The sequence below is a fragment of the Schistocerca serialis genome, chromosome 6 (assembly GCF_023864345.2).
Source record: "Schistocerca serialis cubense isolate TAMUIC-IGC-003099 chromosome 6, iqSchSeri2.2, whole genome shotgun sequence".
NCBI lineage: Eukaryota > Metazoa > Arthropoda > Insecta > Orthoptera > Acrididae > Schistocerca > Schistocerca serialis.
The window spans coordinates 169,851,566-169,873,077 of NC_064643.1; the positions used below are offsets into that span (position 1 = coordinate 169,851,566).

Below are 21,512 nucleotides of genomic sequence, written 5' to 3' on the forward strand. Positions count from 1 at the left end.
GGGCGGTGGCATGAGGAGGGGGATGGGCTATAGCCCCCCCCCCCCCCTCCTTCCCGCCCAATGGAGTACTGTGTTACACTGGATAAAATGATTTCACAAAGCAGTGAATATATTACTTCCACATATTCAATCATTTTTTATAATTATGTAGCAATATAGGTTGCAATGTATTTCACACATTTTAACAAAAGAATAAAAGCGGCAAATAGCTTACTATCTAAACAAATAAATATCATTTAACTTAAAGCAGGTGTCTTATTATTCATTAATATACATTGAATGTATATCAGTGTAACACTTACAACAATCAAGGAAGCTAAATATGCTGGGTATGCCTACAAACACTTAAATTGCTGACCCCAGACAAAAACTTCGAAATCACCGAACACCTGGGTCGAATCGTATTATTTTCCCGGGCGCACACAAGTTCTGTAGACGCGTTGCAGTGCTGTCAACGCCCAAGATTTTCACACCATAGTACCACTTGAAGGTCTTATTCCTGCATACTGTTTTAAATACAGTGAGGATGAAGTGATCCAGGCATCCGAGAAATATGAACAGTTTTTCGGGAGTTCTTCGCTTTTAATGAAAGGAGAGCTGAAACTATGGAAGAAAAAGTGGACTGATGAAAGTAGACGACCTGAAACAGCAACTGAAGCTTTGAAGAACTGTGACAAGCAGTTTCTCCCAAATCTGTTTTACTTCAAATATTTGGGACTATTCCGGTCACCACAAGCTTTTCTGAATGAAGCTTCTCTACTTTGATACGAGTAAAGACTTATTTGCGTAACACAATGGGGCAGGTGAGACTAAACAGATTGACTCTTGCAAATATCCATAAAGAAAGAGATATGGACATTGAATGTATCATTGGCATATTCAGTAAAAAGAAACAGAGACGAATGAGCATGACAAATAGGGCAGAGGACTGAAATATCCAGTGAATTTTGTTGCAGAATTATTTTTATATTCATGTCAAGTTCAAGGTTTTACATTTATATCATCTTATGTATAGAGAAAAATAATGAAAACTTATTTGTTTTAATTTGACCTTTTTTATGGTTTATGTAATTTATAAAATCTCCCATGTTAAAATAAGTTTCTTTTTTTATCCTGAACTCCAAAACAATTACCAAAAACTACTTTAAGCAACATCAAATTTTACCAGTTTGTCGGTCGAGGACCCCAACTCTCCTTCCCCTAACCCCTCCGTCCATTAGCCCCCCCCCCCCCCCTCCCTCCCTCGACAGACTTCTAGAGTCACCTCTAGTGTAAAATGTACTGAAGACAAGTTAGCACAAATTACAACTTCCACAACGTGCAGAGTTTTATCTAAATTTTTGATCTGGGAGATCGTTCTGTAATTCAGTGACTGTTTTTAAACAGTGACTGTGAAAGTGCAATTAATCTCATGAACTGTGTTAATGCTCAATATTGTTTGCATTCTGCAAACTGTAACAATAGTGCTCGTCAGTGAACGGTGTCGTTTCCAAATGATATTTACTATGCACTATGCATTTTGATATGACTATCTATGTGGAAGGACAGTGTTAATAGTGAATGTGTTAATGATTTACTTGCCACACATTAATTATCGTGAATCAGTACATCTATGTTAGGTAACTGCACTGGAACAATCATGATATAGGACATCAACAGAGTGTAGTATGTGACTAACCATTTATCTGTGCATAAATTATGTTAAATGAGAGTCAATCTGGCCATAAACTGCAAGTGGTTCAATATCAAAGAGCCATTAACGTATTTGAACTATAAGCCTTGTGTGGACTTTATCAATAGAAAAAGCTTACTTGAGACAATCACATTTCAGCCAGATTCGACAAAGGTGCAGCTACAGAGGGCAAATTAGCACAGATAAATAAGGGTTACGTTGCAAGCACATATGTGAAAGGAGTGGGAAGAAGCGGCAGATGTAAATGTTGATGCAGACAAGAGTTTTAATTCCGTGTGGCACCATGGGTATCTGATAACAGCCTCTAAAACAATGAAGAAGAAGAAAGAAAGAACGAAGAGAGACACTTTTAGGCCTATGTTTCACTGAGTATAAAAAAATAAAGTACACAAATCAAAATGCTTATGAGAGACAGACAGATTGTATGGGGGGAGGGGGGGAACCAAAAACAGACACACAAACACACACACTTTACAGTTAACAATACTTCGAAACATGCAATAGAAAACAAGAAAAATTACATTTACAGGAAAAAATCTTTGTTTATTAAAATTTTCACTGCACATTATATACAAAATGCTGATAACTATTAACATACACACATGTCTATCTTTCATGAATATTCTCTTCGGCTGTTGGAACTGTAAATGGCACTTCACATTTGTGGCTTTTAAGTAATGATGCCAATTTAATTAGAAATTTTGGTTCTGGAATGATGTTTGCTTCCTGAGCCGATGTCCAGAGAGAGAGTGCTCCTACAGTATCACCCTGACGGCCTGTAATATCAAAACAGGTTATAAAGCAATTTGTGATAACTGAAATGAAGGTTGCTTCTTCTCCCAATTTTTAAGCTATGAGAAAGTAAGCTAAGAACATCAGTTTTAATACACAAAGTGCAGTGTACAGCAGAACTAACATCCACAAACAGAGCAATAGCCCCAATATTTTAAAGTCAATAAAACCACAAAAGCTACATAAACAGAACAGTCCTCCTGTATTTCATTACTACAACTGGCTGTGTTGTTCTCACAGTAGCATCAAACTAAGGTTACTGCAATGAAGCCAATGCATGTATATAATGCCAACGTAGCACCTTCTGCTTTGCTCGCATAGACTTTATGGCCTGCAGAGATTATTTTTGTTTTCATTTAATTGAATTTTTATGTTGTTCACAAATTGCAACACCTTCAATACTTTTCACGCTAATTATGGCCATATAAGGATGGTCTGTTCCGAATGTACTTCTTGCCTAAAAGCTATTCTGGTGGCTGGAGTCCAAAGTTTTTGTTAATGATGCCTTTTATGTTCTTGTGGAGATATTTCCATAGCAACTTTCATCCCCTAACAGATATTTCTTTATATCTAACCAGGACATGAAACACCAAATTTTGTAAATTTAGCTTTAAATTATTATTATTTTTTTTTTGTAATAAAATATTTTCTGCAAAATTTTCATTCTCTGTTGCATTCCCTTAGGAGTTGAATCTCCAGAAATACTGACACATGTTTTTTTTTTTCTTCTAAAATTTCTAACCAAGAAGTCAAATATCAATTGACAAAGAAACTTTCACTCCCTATTTTAGTCCCTTAGTGGCTGAATTTCCAAAAATGCTGAAATTTTGTTTCCAAATGATTCTTACTGTGCACTTCATTTTTGTTTTGACATGACTTTCTACTTGGAAGGATAGTGTAATTACAAATAAAAAAATGTGTGTTTCAATGTTTTTAGAAATTGAACCCCTAATGGATTGAAATAGGGTATGAGACTTTTTTAAAGATAAATCTGTGAAAATTTAAATTTGACTTCAGAGTTAGAAATAATCATTTTTCACTGTTTTCATTTTCACCCACTATTTTACACCCTTGCTGAAACATTTTTTTATTTCCTGACTGAGAAACCAAACACCAGTTTTTTTTACTTCTAGCTTCAAACTTCCCTTAGTAGCAATATAATTTCAAAAAGCCTTTCACCCCCTTAGGAGTCAAATTTCAGACAACCCCTTCTTAAACTTGGAAGTTTCTATAATTCAAGGTTGAGGCTGGGCGATGATGAGTCAGTGAATCAGTCGGATCCTGTTTTACCCTCTTAGGTGTTGAATTTCCAAAGACAGTGAAACACTTTTTTTTTTAACTTGCAACCAAATACCACTATTCATAGATATGACTTTAAAAATTCTTTAGTAGTTCCTTAATAATGATATTTTTTTCACCACTATTTCACCCCCATACAGTAAAATTTTCAAAAAATTGTGAAACACGAATTTCTTTATTTATGACTGAGAAAACAAATACCAGTTTTCACAGGTATAGCTTCAAAAATGACATGACAATGACAAAAAACTCATCCTTTATTTCACCCCCTTTCCATCACCCTAGATCCACACACTCACAGAAGGTAGCTAGCGATAGGGGCCAATTCCAGCAGGATTTAGCCCAATGCTAACAATCAAAAGAAAGAATTTTATACGTAATTCTGTACACAGGTGGAACATCCTAGTTAATTCTAAAGGTACTTTCTAGTTTTAAACAAACTTTACCTGATGTATCAACATTATTGAAAGGAAAGTTGCTACTCACCATACAGCACAGATGCTGAGTCACAGACAGCATAACAAAAAGACTACCACATAATACGCTTTTGGGCAATGAGGCCTTTGTCAGAAATAGATCACACACACGCGCACACACACACACACACACACACGACTGATGTCTGGTTGACTGGTTGGTTTAAAAGAAGGGAAGGGGGAGGGGGGGGGGGGGGGGGAGGGACCAAACTGCTTGGTCATCAGTCCCTTGTCCATGTTAAAAGAATCCCACAAGGGAAACAATAAAACAAACAAGATGTAGAACACAACACCGAAAGGAAGGAAAAATCACAAGAACGGGAGAAAGGCAACAAACACTACAAGGGGGGAGAGGGGGGGGGGGGAGGGGGGGACGACCGGGGAGCAAGAAACAAGTAGAAGAGTTTAAACCAAGAAAGCAGATTACGATGTCTGGCTGACCATGAGAATAAAAAGGAGAAGCCAGCCACTCTGCAACACATTAAAAACTTCCAGCCTAAAAGCAGTAGAGTGGAGGACACAGAAGGACAGAGGACATGTGATAAAACTTAAAACCCACCCTCACGTATAAAATGTAAAACTTAATCAACCAATGAGACGTTGTCAGCTAAGATTACCAGCAACGAGTCTGGTAAGCGAAGATTTCATCGCAGGGCAACCATAGAAGGACAGCTCAACAGAATATGGGCCACTGTCAACTGGGCACTGCACCGACACTGAGGTGGGTCGTCACAGAGCAAGAGATAGCCATAGGTGATCCAAGCATGGCTAATGGGAGCTGGCAGAGGACCAGAGACCTTGCGAGAGGCCTGCATGGAAGACTTTCACACATTTGTAGTCTCCTTAATGACAAGCAGTTTGCTGTGTGTACTGTTATGCCATTCCAACTCCCAAAGCTGAAAAACCTTGTGGTGTAATAAAGAACACAGGACAATTACAGGAATGCTGATTTCCATAAGCAGTTTCCATGTTCATTGCCTGGGATGCCGATGTGTCCTGTGGTCCAGACAAACACCACTGAACGACTGGACCATTCCAAGGCATAGATGGACTCCTGGACGGTTGGTACTAACGGATGGCAAGGGTACCACTGGTTGATAGCTTTGAGACTGCTCAAGGAATCAGTACAGAGAAGAGACGACTTGCCAGGGCATGAGCGGTTGTGCTTAAGAGCACGAGACATGGTCATCAGCTCTGCAGTGAAAACACTGCACTCATCTGGCAAGGATTGCTGCTAAATATGCCCTCTGTGAACATATGCAAGCCAACATGAGCATCAGCCATTGAGCTGTATGTGTAAACCACTTCAGAGGCCCAGGACATGTGAAGAATCTAAAGGAAGTGACAGCGGACAGCAGAAGGGTTAATTAAGTCCTTAGGGCCATGCGAAAGGTCCAGACGAAGCTTTGGCCTAGGTTTACACCATGGAGGTGTACGTGAATGGACCCCGAGTAGAGGTGGTAAGGGGAAGGACTCCAGTTCAGACAGAAGGGATTGGACGTGAATCGCAATCATAAGCCCTGACCTGGGCCGCCGTTGCGGGAGATGAACGCTGTGGTCGGGAAAAGGAGACAGTAATTCAGATGGTCAGGAGAGCTACGAATGTGTGCAGCATAACTGGTGAGCAGTTGTGCAAGTCTCATCTGCAATGGAGGGACTCCAGCCTCCACCAATACGCTGCTCACTGGACTCGTCCTAAAAGCTCCTGTCGCTAGTCGAACTCAACAGTGGTGCACTGGGCCGAGTAAACACAACACTGAGGGCGCCACCAAACCATAAACCACACTCCCATTGTCAAGGCGGGATTGAACAAGGGCTCTGTAGAGCTGCAGCAGCATAGGGGAGTGATCTGCACCCCAGTTGGTGTTGCTCAGGCAGCGGAGGGCATTGAGGTGCTGCCAGCACTTCTGCTTAAGCTGACGAAGATGAGGATGCCAAGTCAATCGAGTGTTGAAAACCAGTCCTAAGAATTGATATGTCCCCACTACCATGAGTGGATCGTCATTAAGGTAAAGTTCTGGTTCCAGATGAATGGTATGATGCTGACAGAAGTGCATGACACACAACTTTGCAGCTGAAAACTGGAAGCTGTGGGCTAGCCCATGACTGCGCCTTGTGGATGGCTCCCTGTAGGCACTGCTCAGCAACACCAGTACTGGAGCAGCAGTATGAAATGCAGAAGTCGTCTGCGTACAGAGAAGGTGAGACCGATGGCCCTACAGCTGCTGCTACACCATTAATGGCCACTAAAAATATAGAGACACTCAATACAGAGCCCTGCAGGACTCCATTCTCCTGGATATGGGGGGTGAGGGGTGGTGGTGGTGGTGGTGGTGGTGGGAGGGGGGGGGGGGGGGGGAACTATGGGAGGCACACACTCGGACACGCGGAAAGTACAGGGTGACAGGAAGTTTTAGGAGTGGGCCCCGAAGACCCTACTCATATAAAGTGGCACGGATATGATGTCACTAGGTTTTGTCATACGCTTTCCGTAAATAAAAAAAGCAGCCAGGTGTTGGTGCCTGGAAAAGGTTGTTCAGATGGCAGACTTGAGGGATACAAGATTATCAGTGGTAGAGCGACCCTGGTGGAAAACGCCCTGGCATGGAGCCAGCAGGCCCAGCGACTCTAGGAGGCAACACAACCGCCGGCTCACCATATGTTCTAATAGCTCACAAAGAATGTTGGTGAGACTGAAGGGCTGATAGCTACACATATCAACCGAGTTTTTACTGGGATTGAGCACTGAAATGATGGTGCTCTCCTGCTGTTGCGATGGAAATATGCCATCACACCAGACCCAGTTGAAGATGATGAGGAGATGTTGCTTGTAGTTGGATGAGAGATGTTTAATCATCTGACTGTCAATCCGATCTGGCCCAGGAGCTGTGTCAGGGCAATGTGCAAGGGCACTGTGGAGCTCTCACTCTGTAAATGGGGCATTATAGGGTTCACTGTGGAGTGTAATCAACGAGAGGACCTTCCCTTCCACTCGCCGTTTGAGGGTGTGAAAGGCTGGGGGGTATCTCTCTGACTCAGAGGCTCAAACATAGAGCTCAGCAAAGTGCTTGACAAACACGTTTGCATCAGCAGATCAGCAGATAACATGCCATCTATGTTAATGCCAGGGACACCTGTGGGGTCTGGTACCAAAAAACACACCTCCTCTTCGTCCAGACTTGGGAAGGTCGAGAAGTACCTCTCCCAACACTCCTATTTCCATCTTTTTATAAGCTGGCGAATGCAAGCATGGAGCCGTTTAAAAGCTATTAGGTGCTTCAGGGAAGGGTGCCGCTTATAGAACACGCCTACGCTCTTTAATGGCCTCAACAATTTCCGACGACCACCGAGGTACTGTATCTCACCGGGGGTGCCCTAAATAACAAGGAATCGCATTTTCCACGGCAGAAATGATCATTCTAGTGTACCGCTCCAACCACAACATCGATGGTACCATGTGGGGGAGATTCAACGGTGAAAGCAGAGGTGAAAGCTTTCCAGTCCGCCTTGTTTAGAGCCCATCTGGGTAGATGTCCGGGGGAGTGACAGGAAGATGAGAAAGTGGTCCCTACCACACAAATCATCATGGGCTTACCAGCGGACAGATGGGAGAAGCCCTGAGCTGCAGAGGGATAAATCAATGGCATAGTAAGTCCGGTGAGCCACACTGAAATGTGTGGTGCCCCAGTATTTAAGAAGCAAAGGTCGAGTTGAGATAATAAATTTTTGACATCTCTATCTTTGCCAGTAAGCACAGTGCCACCGCACAAGAGGTGCATTAAAATGTCCCAAAAATACGAAAGGTTTAGGGAGTTGATGAATCAGTGCAGCCAATACGTTCAGGGGTACTGCACCACCTGGAGGAAGATATATGTTGCAGACAGTTATTTCCTTTGTCATCCTTATCCTGACAGCCACAGCTTCAAGAGGGGGTTTGAATGGGCACAGTTTCACTACATACTGAGTTCAGGACAGATGCAAACTCTACCTGACTCACTATTATAGTCAATATGGTTCTTGTAATATTTCCTATAGCTCTGGAGGGCAGGGGTCTGCATTGCCGGGAACCAGGTTTCCTGGAGGGCAATGCAGAAAGCAGGTGTAAACTTAACAGTTGCCATAGCTCAGCCAGGCAGTGGAAAAAACTGCCACAATTCCACTGGAGGATGACGTGATCATGAGGCTGAGAAGGCATGAACCCCCAAGGAGGCAGTTTACACTTCAGGGTCACCTGCTGCCACTGACTTAGTACCTGAGCAGTCTATAACCCTTATGTCTGAGGGTCTGGCAAGATCTAGATCCTCAGTGGACGCTAGAATCTCCACCTCATCCTCAGACACAGAGCTTGTAGGTAGCTGTGGTGTGGGTGCCACCACAATTTCCTTGTTCTTGGGGGTCTTCTTTTTGGATGTCTCTCACTGCTCCTTGGGTTTCTCTGGCTGGGAGGGCTTCACTGATTCAGTCTCCGGGACTGAGGAGGATCATGAAGCACTACTACCAGCTGCTTTTGGGCACTTCAGCCACTGGTTTTATCTTTCCCACTGGTAAAAACCAGTGAAGGGAGAGACCCAAGGGACCCCTTCTTAGCATGAGGAACCAAAGAAGATTTAAGCTTCTCCAGCTGACTAGTGGGGACTGATGTCTCCGATGGTTGGGGGGCAGTGCTCCCGAGGTAGGTGGTGCAGGAGCAACAGGGAGGGAAGTGTCCCTCACCATCAAGAGGGCAGAAGTAGTCTTGTGGCTCTGAGAGCCGATTGGAATTGGCGGAACTGACGGAGCTAGAACTTTTCTCGTAGTGGCGGCGTAAGATGATGTCATAGCCACAGGATGCAGGTGTTCAGTTGGTCCAAGGTCTTGTATTCCATGATTTTTCCATTCTTTCTGGAGAATCCTGCACTCCAGTGAGCAAGGGGAATGGTGCTCTCTGCAGCTGACACAGTTGGGAGGCAGGGCACATGACGTATTGGGATGTGATGGACGTCCGCAGTCCCAACATATGATTCTGGAAATACATTGGGAAGACATATGCCCGAACCTCCAGCACTTAAAACACCGCATTGGGGGAGGGATATATGGCTTGACGTCACACCGGTATACCATCACCTGACCTTCTAGGGTAATGTATCACCCTCAAAGGCCAAGATGAAGGCACCTGACTATCCTTTGGACCCTTATGTATGCACCAGATGAAATGAACACCTCGTTGCTCTAGGTTGGCGTGCAGCTCATCATCAGACTGCAAAAGAAGATCCCTTTGAAATATAATACCCTGGACCATATTTAAGCTCTTATGGGGGTTGATGGAAACACAAACATCCCCCAGCTTGTCACAGGCTAGTAGTGCTCGTGACTGGGCAGAGGATGCTGCTTTTATAAAGACTGACCCAGATCACATTTTGGACAATCCCTCCACCTCCCCAAACTTGTCCCCTAAATGCTCCACAAAAAACTGATGCTTCATCAACATGAAGGATGCCCCATCAGCTTTTGTAAATACGAGGTACTGAGGCGAATAAGCATCACTGCCATCATTAGCCTGGCATTCCTCCCATGGTGCGGCCAGGGAAGGGAACAATTTGGGGTCATACTTCTTTGCATTGTAGTTAGACCTCGGCCGCTTAGAGACTGCTGGTGTTGGGCCACCAGCAAGAGATGACTTAGTACGACACTTCATGGCGTGTTATCCGCCCTGATGCCACCCACTCCAACCAGGGGCCCTACCCACAGGCGCCACCAAGCCACAGCAAAGGCCACCTGGCAGGATGGCCATTGCCGGGAGTCCTGATGCCCCGACATGATGGACATCTACTCCTTGGCATATGTGGAGAGTTAATGTTGCAGGCATCAGCAGAGCGATCCCTGTGTAATCAGGGGGCAACAACCAACAGGGTATATGGCAGCCCAACCACAATGGACTGGCTCCTGTGCTGGATATGAGGCGCAAAGAAGTCCATAGTCATCGTCAGCACAAAAAACGACACTGAATAATGGATGGAGGAAAACACACCCAGGAAGGTCTCCTCGCCAAGAGATGGAGAATGAGCGGAACTGCAAAGCAAGATTAGATAGAACTGCAGTCGTGTGTGTGTGAGTTGTGTCTGCATCTGTCATCTATTTTTGACAAAGGCCTTGATGATTGAAAGCTTATTGTGTGAGTCTTTTTTGTTGTGCCTATCTGTGACTCAGTATCTCCGCTATATGGTGAGTAGAAACTTTCCTTTTCATAATATTGTTACATTCCATCCTGGATTTTCCATTGTTTGATTTTTACCTGAAGTACTGATCAGCAAATTCTGTTCGAGCGTATGAAACAGTCAGTAAAGATAATATGTGTAAAAGAACATTGGCTTAAAACTGAAATTATTTTTATCCACAATAAACTAGCAAGCTACAAACTGAATGCCAGCTTTTGCAGAGGTTAGGGGTACGGCCACACCACATGAACCACACTAAGTTGGGGTGCCTTGGGTGCCTCGACACAGATACCTGTGCTGTAGGTGCAACGACAATGGAGGGGTCTCTGTGGAAAGGTCAGATTAACCCACAGTTCCTGTGAAGAAAGTCAGAAGCCTTTTCAGTAGCTGAAGGGGCAACAGTTTGGGTGACTGACTCATATGACCTTGTAACATTAGCCAACACAGCCTTGCTGCTCTGGTACTGTGAATGATTGAAAGTGAGAAGAAGCTACGTTTTTTTCTCCTTAAGGCATCTAGCTCTATAAAATGATTATGGCATCCTCTAGGGGAACTATTATGGAAGTAAAATATTCTCCCATTTGGATCTCTGAGCATGGGCTGCTCAGGAAGATATTGCCATCAGGACAAATAAAACTACCAATCTGTGAGTCAGAGTGTGGACAGTTAGATCTCTCTATCAGGTCTGTAGGTTTGAGGATTTAGATATGGAAATAGACAGATTTAAGTTATATAGAGTGGGAATTACAAGTGCAGTGACAGAATGAACAGTACTTTTGGTTGTGTCAACAGAGGATTATCAATACAAAATCAAATAGTGGCAATGCAGGAGTTGAATAAGAAAATAGGAATGTTTGTAAGCTACTTTGAACTCCATAGTGAAAGCTTTATCACAGCCAACACACACACAAAGCCAACACCAACCACGGTAGTACAAGTTTATTTGTGACCTAGCTCCACAGCTGATGAAGAGATTGAAAGAATGTATGATAAGATAAAGGAAATTATTCAGATAATCAGAGGAGGCGAAAATTTAATTTGATGGGTGACTGGAATTCAACAGTAAGAAATGTAAGAGAATGAAAGACAGTATGAGAACACAGACTGGGAGAAGGTATGAATGACGATGCCGCATGATAAAATTTTGCACAGAGCATAAGTTAATCACCACAAAAACTTGGTTTGAGAATCAAGAAGGTAGTATATGTGGAAGAGACTGGGAGATTCTGGTATGTTTCAGACTGTTTATAGAGTGTATTCAGAAATCTCCATTACAAACTTCTAGGACTTGTAAAGGGGAGTGAGTACATAATATTTTGAATGAGAACCTAGGTCCGGAAATGTACCATTTCCATTCTATTATGGCTTCAATTGAGATTTTCAACTCTCACATTTCTGCTTGAGGAATTGAATTAGGTGTGATGCAGTACAATTATTAAGTAACAATTCAAAAGGAAACATAACGAAATATCCATTTATCACTTTAGCACATTTATTTGTATTAACACTTAAACATCACATTCTGAATGTGCAGTATGCTGGGTTCCTCTTTGTTTTGAAATAATAATAACATGTAATATTTAAGTGTTAATACAAACAAATGTACTTAAGTGTAAGTGGATGTTTCATTATGTTTCCTTTTTAATTGTTACTTATGAACTATACTGCATCACACCTAATACAGCTCCTCAAGCAGAAGTGGACAAGCTAAACATTTGAATTGAAATCATCTTAGAATGGAAATGATACACTTCCAGACATGGGTTCCTATTTAAAGCATTACATACTCACTTCCCTCTACAAGTCCTAGAAGTTTGTAACAGGAATTTATGAACACCCCGTATAATGGTAAGAGATTTCAAAATGAGATTTTATGCTGCACAACTTTTCTAGGGGTAGATGTGGGCTCTGAATGTAATTTCTTGAGTATGAACTGCAGATTAAAAATGAAGACATAACAAAAAGGTAGAAATTTAAGAACATAGATGGATGGATATACTGAAAGAAGCAGAGATTGCTGAGTAACTGATGTTGGACTGAAATAGGGGAAAGGGATAGAATGCAAGATGAACAGGAAGCTCTGAATGATGAAAAAAGAAAGCCAGCAGAAAATCACACAGTAATTCCTGGAAAAGACTGGAGATATTGCATTTAATTGATGAAAGGAGAAAATATAAAAATGCAGCAAATGATGCAAGTGAAATGGAATACAGACATCTCAAGAATGAGGTTGACAGTAAGTGCAAAATGGCTAGAGGATAAATGCAAGGGCTATAGAAGAATGCATAACTAGGGGAAAGACAAGTGTCACCTGCAGGAAAATTACAGAGACTTTTGTGGAGAAAAGTGAAGCAGGTGTGTGAATGTCAAGAGCTTAGATGGTAAACCTGTACTAAGCCAGAGGTGAAAGGAATATACAGAAGAGCTATACTAGGAAATGAAATGGAGGAAATTATTATAGATAGAGAAGAGGAAGTAAGTAAAGATGACGTAGAAATATGGCACTGCAAGATGAACTGGAGTGAGCACTAAAAGACCTAAGTGGAAACACATCCCCTGGAGTAGACGACATTCCCTCAGAATTATTCAGACCCCTCGTAGAGCCAGGCATGATAAAATTATTGCCCCATTGTGCAAGATATATTGTTAATTTCACAGAATTTCTTAGCCTTGTACCTTGTGTCATCATCATTCCCCAAATCCCTCAACACATGAGCCAACCTTATGTCTGCATAAAAAACTGCAATCCACCACCAAAAAACTGATCCCGACCATGTAATTGTTCCTGCTGGCAAAGGCTACACACTGTTCTTTTGAACTGCATAAATTACCTGGTAGAAGGGCTCCACCAGCTGTGAGATTCATCCACCTACAAACGCTGCCACAGCCTTGCCGCTACTGAACACTACCTTTCCCAATGCCCGATGATTCCAAACCTACAACCTCCTTCCTAGACACCATGACCAACTATATCTTCACCCACAATTACTTCTCCTTTGAAGTGATCACCTACAAACAAACATGGGTACACCGATGGACACCCACATGGCACCATACTATTCCAAGCCATTTATGGGTCGTCTAGAGGAATCCAACCTAACAATCCAAAATCCCAATCCCTCACTTGGTTCAGATTCAATGATGACATCTTCATGATCTGGATCAAAAGTCTGGACACCATATCCAAATTCCTCCAGGACCTCAACACCTTCTCCCCCATTCACTTCACCTGGTCCTCCTCACCCCAGCAAGCCACCTTCCTAGATGTTGACCTTCGCCTCGAAGATGGCTACAGCAGTACCTCCATCCATGTAAATACTACCAACCACCAGCAATATCTCCACTTCAACAGCTTCCAGCCATTCTAAACCAAGGAGTCTCTTTCACACAGCCTAGCTGCCTGTGTGCATCACATCTGTAGTGACGAGCAGTCTCTCTCAAAATACACCAAGGGTCTCACTGAGGCCTTCACAGACGGTAATTAGCCTCCAAACCTTGTACAGAACAGATCTCCCACGCCTTATCTCTACAGTCATCCCCACACCTCTCAAAGTCCCTACACAACGCCTTTTTCCAACCTCTTGCTTCATGGCTCATATACCTGTAACAGACCTAGATGCAAGACCTGTTCCACACATCCTCCCACCACCACCACCACCTACTCCAGCCAGGGTACAAGCACTATGTAACCCATCAAATGCAGGGCTACATGTAAAACCATTCATGTGACCAACAAGCTAAACTGCAACCACTGTGCTGCATTCTACATGCGCATGACAACCAACAGCCTGTCTGTCCATATCAATGGCCACCAATTAACTGCAGCCAAGAGACAACTGGACCACCCAGATGCTGAGCACTCTGCCCAACAGAATGTCCTTCATTTTAATGACTGCTTCACAGCCTGTGCCATTTGGATCCTTCCTACCAACACCAGCTTTTCTGAATTGTGCAGGTAGGAACTCTCCCCAAGCACATCCCTTAAACCTCCTGGCCTCGACCTTCATTAGTCATTGACCTTCAACTACCTATCCCCTTCCCTATTCTTACTTCAGCACTGCACAGAGCCCTCTATTCCATCAATGCATCCACAATCTTTACCCCCCCCCCCCCCCCCACCACACACACACACACACACACACACACACACCTCCCAACTGCCCCTTGCTGTCCTATTCTCTCTCTCTCCACCTTGTCCTAAGCTCCCAGAAGCAGCGCTGCTGTCCTATCCTCCCCTCCCTTCCCCCCTCCTTTCCCCCTCCACAGAGACTGCTTCTCCCATCACGCAAAGCTGCTCCTAGTCTGGCCACGGAAGCAACCTGTGGGTGTATTGCATTTGTGTGTGTGTGTTTTGTTCAATTCAGAAGATGGGATTTTGGTCAAAAGCTTACTTGTTTGACAGTCTTTGTGTGCCTATACGCGACTCACCATCTCTGCTTTGTGGTGAATAGCGATTTATCCTTTTCTAATATTGTCAATATATTTAGTAATCTGCACAAGGATTATGTGTTTGCAGACTAGATGAACATGACATATGGTTAAGTAAGTGTTGCTGTGCTGAATGTATTATGTACAAGCTAAAATATTTGAACAGACTGACAAATCAGATGTAATCCTGTGACTCTTGGTTGATTTTGGTGGGATGTGGTACATTCTGATGTTGAAATTAGTGACTATAGGGCACATTACTTTGTCTGTTCTACACGGAGGATAGCAGCTGTAACACATCCCACCATGACAACCAAGGTGCAAATTCTTCCAAAATCAAGATGCAGATCACTTTATCAACTAAATAATTTCCTGTTTCTGCATGGAAGGATGATGTTAAACACACTTAAAAAAGTTTGCAGGGAATTCTGATAAATTCAAATACGTGATCAACTACATGACTGACTTCAACATTTAGGATATGATTCCAGCACTATTGCTTGAAGAGAGTACACTGATACTTCAAGCAGGCTATTCACAGGGCTAAGGATCTCTTAGCACGCAGATCCAGGAGATGCAAATGCTACTGTTCTACACTTTTTATGCCAGTACCAAATCAACTTAAACACAAACCAATAATCAAGCTGCTGATAGTAAAATTATTGCCATTTTCTAAGAAAATTAGTCAAGATTTTGGGAACAGTTTACTGCTTCTAGGGATAACAATCCAGCAGTGTCATCTATCAATAAACACGTTTCTCCGTGATTATTTAGACAGGGAGCGTATGAATTACTGTTCACACTGTGGCCACTGCACATACATATTAGCAGAACACACACATTCTCATTTCTAGCAGTTGAGGCAGTTGTAGCCACAAGGACTACCACAGTAGACAGGGCAACTAAAACAAGTAGGACTTATTTGTTCATCAAACTAGATAAAGGGGCAATAAGGAGCTCAAAACATTTAAATCTGAAGAGTAGCATGCAGAATATCTGTGGCCGAGGTTAAGGGGTGGGGACCTACATGGTATGCAGGCACTGTAAAGAAATTTAATAAAACAGAATATTTCATATCAGGTGTCAAATACAGCACAGAGCCATACATAGAGAGATACTCTATGGATCAGGTTTGTCTGTCAAAAGAGCAATGTGTTGCCATCAATGCTGCCAAGCTAAATATTATTGAAAGATCTCTCATAAAAACCGAACAAATACTGATCATATGTTAAAGCTGCTAGTGATACCAAATTTAGCATTCAGACATTCATGGACAGTGCAGGAACTGAAACGGAGGGTAAAAAAGCAAAGCAAATCCAGAAGCAGAAATTCTCAACTCAATTTTCAACTGTTCCTTTACAAAGGAAAAATCCAGGATTATTGCATCAATTTAATTCTGGCACCACAGCAAGGATGAGTGATATAAATATTAGTGTCAATGGCGAGGAGAAACATTTGAAACTGAACAAAGTTCCAGGGCCTGATGGAGCCCTATCAATTTTTATATCTAATCTGCGGGTGAATTATTCCCTCTTTTTGCCATAATCTACAGCAAATCCCTTGAACAAAAAAACCATGTCCAACAGTTGGAAGAAAGTGCATGTCACATCCACCTACACGAAAAGCTGCAGAAGTGATCCACAAAACTACCATTCGACATCCATGACATCCACTTTTTGTTCTGAGCTAAAACATAATGAGATTTCATGAACAGAATGACCAGCTTCATGACAACCAGCATGGATGCCAAAAAAGTCAAGTAACATAGACACAGTATTTCTTGAGTTCCAAAAAGCATTTGACTAAGTACCATACCTATGCTTACTACTGAAAGGATGATCATATGGCGTATCAAGTGAAATTTGTGATTGGACTGAGGAGTTCTTGGTATGGGTGAATCTGTGTGTTACCTCAGATGGAGAGTCACTGACAGGTAACTTCAGGTGTTCTAACGAGTAGGGTGGAAAGTGAAAATGTCATGGAATCATTGCTGTTCATATTGTATATTAATAACCTTGCAAACAATATTAACTGCCTAAGGCCGAGAGTTATAAATTCAGATTGTACCAAAGCCATGTTAATAAATGGAAGATTAAATTTTTTGAGCACCAGTGACAGTAGGCATATATTCTACACGAAGCTACCAATGTACCGCATTTACCTGAATCTAAGCCGCACTCGAATCTAAGCCGCACCTGAAAAATGAGACTCGAAATCAAGGAGAAAAAATTTCCTGAATCTAAGCCACACCTGAAATTTGAGACTCGAAATTCAAGGGGAGAGAAAAATTTTAGACCGTACATCCAAATCGAAACAAAGTTGGTCCATTGTAACATGAGCCACAATTTAGGTCAAATGGATGAAGATACAGCTACAGTAGTTTGGCTCGAGTTGTAAGTTTAACAGTTAAGCTTTATCATGTAGCCACTGCTATGTGTCAGGCGCTTCATCCGTATTTATACAGGTACCCTTTCTTTTTCATGTGCTTCGTCTGATTTGAATTGACTGCTTATTTTGCTTTGATCTGATAAATGCTATTCTCTTTGTTATAGGTGTTTACGTCACTCTAAGCTGAAAATGCATGATTGTACTGTGTCATGCATTGTTTGTCGCATTCTGATAATGAGTTTTATGACCTGTCACCACTCGCAGCATGGCTTGCTTTTGTGCGGGTTACCACGGCTTACAAATAGAGAGAGAGAGAGAGAGAGAGAGAGAGAGAGAGAGAGAGAGAGAGAGAGAGAGAGAGAGAGAAATTGTCTCATAAGCGAAACAATGGCAAGAGACTGCTATTTGTTGTTACTTACACTGCTGCTTTCTTTGATAATGATCAGCAAGAACCAAATAATACACTGCATATGATAGAATATGTTCTGAACGACAGTTTAGCGAAAATTTTTCTCCGTCTGAAAATCTTTGCAGATGCCTCTTTAGTACATTACATTCTGCACAGAAATTAGAATCATCTCAGATATAAAAATCTAGTCAGTTGCCATGCTTCATATCTGGCTGTATCACTATTCAGCATAAGAATAATACAAATATAAACATGACATGATACGTATATTCTTCCGCATTTGCTGTTGTCTCACTCTAGTTGCGTAGTTTATTAGGCAGACAGGATTTAAATGAGATAGCAGCAAACACAAAAGAATACCTGGCAATATGTTTACAATCTTCTACCTTTTCTTTTAATTTATTTACTGACGTAGAGGTTTTAGTGCTAGTATTTATCTTTTGTGCTTGCAAAGCATGCCGGTGTAGCGCTACATACATTCAACACCAGAAGTTAGTTGTGGCGGCACCTACCAACATTTTTCAGAACTTCCCCTTACTTTGCACTCGATTCTAAGCCACATGCAGTTTTTTGGATTATAGAAAAAAAGTGTGGCTTAGATTCGAGTAAATACGGTATCTGATATGCTTCCGTCTCCCGAATTTACTGGAACAGCAACTTTTTGTTCATGCATTTGTTCACGACAGACATAGTAAGTTATCTTTATTGTTCGGAACATTACTGCTAGATAGAGACGTAAGACCTATTCTGAAAATGATCTATTTGTTCTAAAGTATCTGTGATGTGACACAAATCACATTTTGATATAATAAACTAACTGCATGTCCATGTGAATTTAAAAATACTGTTTGTGTAAAATACACATCATTAGGCATTTGTGGATGGATGTAAGAGATGAAATCAAGTGAAGTGAAGTGAAGGGAAGTACTTCAGTTAATTTGGAATAGCAGAAGTCATCAGTGACTAACTGTGGTCATTATTTATGTATATATACTTGAATTTACTACAAATTTCCAATAATTCTGAAAAACTCAACCTCACTACTGTTTTAACTGATTATATTTTATTTTCATTGCAATGTGGAAATTCTAATGAACTGCTAATACTCTGAAGCTTTTATTTGATAAGCAATGGATCCCCAAAGTTTTGAACTCCAAGAAATGCAATTAGAGATTTCAAAGCTTGTGTACCACCTGTGGAAAGGAATCTTGACATTTCAAAACTCCTGTAATAAACAAAATGACCTACTCAAGTTAAAATCCAGAATAGCAGAAATCCTCTGCAAGCAAGGAAAAGACATGATAAATAAAATGTGAGATACAGAGGTTAGACAAAATCTGGAAAAACCAAAAACACAATACATTACCATGTTAACATTCAAAATAGCCTCCAGTAATCAAGGAATGGATAAATTATAGGTCCTGCACTGTTTTCAAGGGAATCTTGTACCATTCCTCTGGTATAATAGTGGCAAGTTCAAGTAACAATGATGTGAATGGATAGCAATCAAGCGCTCTTCTCTCCAAAGTGGACCACAAAGGCTCAATAATATTGAGATATGATGACTGAGGTGGCCAAGGGAGATGTGACAATTCCATCTCGTGCTCACAAACAAATCCTGGAGAGTGTGAGCTTCGTGTGAAGGAGCACTGTCATCTTGAAATAGTAGATCATCAGTGGGCAACAGCCATTGTGGCATGGGATGGACCAAATCAGCTAATACGGTCACATAATGCTTGACCTTGCAGAGTAACTATGGTGCCCATGGAATACAATGATATGGCTGCCCAAATCCTCGCCAACCCCCGTAATGTTTAACTCTTGGGGTGTAAACTCGATCAGAGGTTGGAAAATGACTGTCTTCCCTCACTCTGTAGCATAGGTTTTATGGCTTCAGCATCATGTTTTCCCATTATGGGCATTTTCATTGCTGACAGGGTTTACGAATGAAACATTCAGTTCTGCAGCGACTTTTGCTAGTCTTGTCCCTAATTTTCTGTTACAATCCTCCAAAGTGACAAGTCTGTCATCATCACACAACACACACTTGTCTCTGTGTTGTCACTTAGCAGATGATATTTTTCCGCTTTTCCTGTATGCAGTATAAATCTTCGATACGGTTTCTCTTGAAACACCAAAGACTTCGGCTCTCTTGGTTTATTATATACAGCATAATTATTTAAAATTTATGCCACCAAATATTTTTCATTTTTAAATCCTGTCACTGTATCTTCAAAATGTTAAACATAAATCTTTTGCTAAATGAAGTCTTGTAAGTGTTCAGTTTCTCAAATGCCCACGCAACATACCTAATTATACCCAGGAGGTATGGCATATCTTATATTTGACCTTATGTACTCTATGACACTTCATTACTGGTTCCAAAATATTAGTTTTTATTCTTTATTTTTCAAGTAGAAATTCATTCTAGTATGAAAGGGTTAATAGTAACCTCAGACTTTTTGCAGATGATTCACTTATCTACAATGAAGTACTGTCTGCAAAAAGATGTACAAATATTATGTTTGATCTTGATAAGACTCAAAATGGTGCAAAAATTGGCAACATTTCTAAATAAAGTGTTCAAGACATTCTCCAGAATGTTTTGAAGAAAAGAAAAGTGTGTGCAAAGTTTGTCCTGCACACCTGGACTTCTGAACAAAAATGACGTGTGGACACATGCCACGACTTTGACTAAAATGCAGAAAAGGATAATTCTTTTCTGGAAAAAATCATCATGGGTGATGCTACTTGGTATTATCAATACAAGCCTAAAACAGAACAACAAAGTGCAGAAGTTTGAAAGAAGGGTCAACATTATGACAACATAACTGACATTCAAGCCACTGTGAAGCACGAGTTGAACAACTTTCCTAAGAAGGACTTCAATGGTGGTTTTTCATGGTTCTATGAATGATTTGTGTGTTGTACTCAAGTGGGTGGAAACTACGTAGAGTACCTGAAGTATTAAAACCATTGTCTTAACTTTTCTCTCTGTTTCATGAATCCAGTCTCTAATCTTTTTGGACTAAGAGGGTATTCACGATTGATTATGTGACAGGTGTGACAAATGATGCCTAAATAGCAACGGACTGCCATGAACTAATAAGATTTCCACTTTCCAAATAGGAAAAGTTGAAAAGTAATGTCTCCAAATTTTTCATCTGAAAACTTTTATAGCTTTTTAAATGAAATAAATGATATTAACATTCTACATCTTTATTCTTCATGTCTATGTATTTATTTCCCAACGTAGTCTCCCTGGCAACTAACACATTTCTCCCAGAGAGGGACCAGTTTGTTTAACTGTCGTAGAATGTTTGACATTGTTGACAAAGCCACACCTCACCTCTGCTTGCACCGCTTTGTCACTACTGAAGTGAAGTCACTAGAGGTATTATTTAAGTTTTGGAAACAGATGAAAATCGGATGGGGTCAAGTTGGAACTGTATGGAGGATGATCGATGATAGTGAACCTAAGGCTTCGAACTGTTGCTGATGTTACAGCATTCGAGTATGGTCTGGCATTGTCATGCTGATAAAGAAGATGGTGCTCCTTGTGTGGACAACCTCTTTGAAGTTGAAATTCGATTAAAGCTTGCTGTTTCTCACACACCAACATCGTTACTGTGCACACTGCCGTATTGCACACTACAGCTCAGAGTTCTCTAGCGGCAGAGGATTGCAAATATGTAGACATGAAGAATAAAGATATACAACGTTAATCTGAAAAGCTTTAAGAGTGTTAGCATAAAAAAAAAATTTTTGAGGCATTACTTTTCTGCACCCTCTTGTAATTTGATAACACTGAAGGGAATGTGCTACACAGATGG

General features: G+C 41.4%; 1 protein-coding gene across 2 annotated transcripts in view; it reads right to left on the bottom strand.

The window, feature by feature from the left end:
- Positions 1–2,210: 2,210 nt before the first annotated feature.
- LOC126483781 (leucine-rich PPR motif-containing protein, mitochondrial-like) overlaps positions 2,211–21,512 on the bottom strand; it is a 167,410-nt gene continuing 148,108 nt past the window's right edge. For both annotated transcript variants that reach the window (XM_050106938.1, XM_050106939.1), the window contains exon 16: positions 2,211–2,469. In XM_050106938.1, coding sequence (XP_049962895.1) covers positions 2,300–2,469 — 170 coding nt within the window. In that variant the 3' untranslated portion in view covers positions 2,211–2,299. The remainder of the gene's footprint in view (positions 2,470–21,512) is intronic.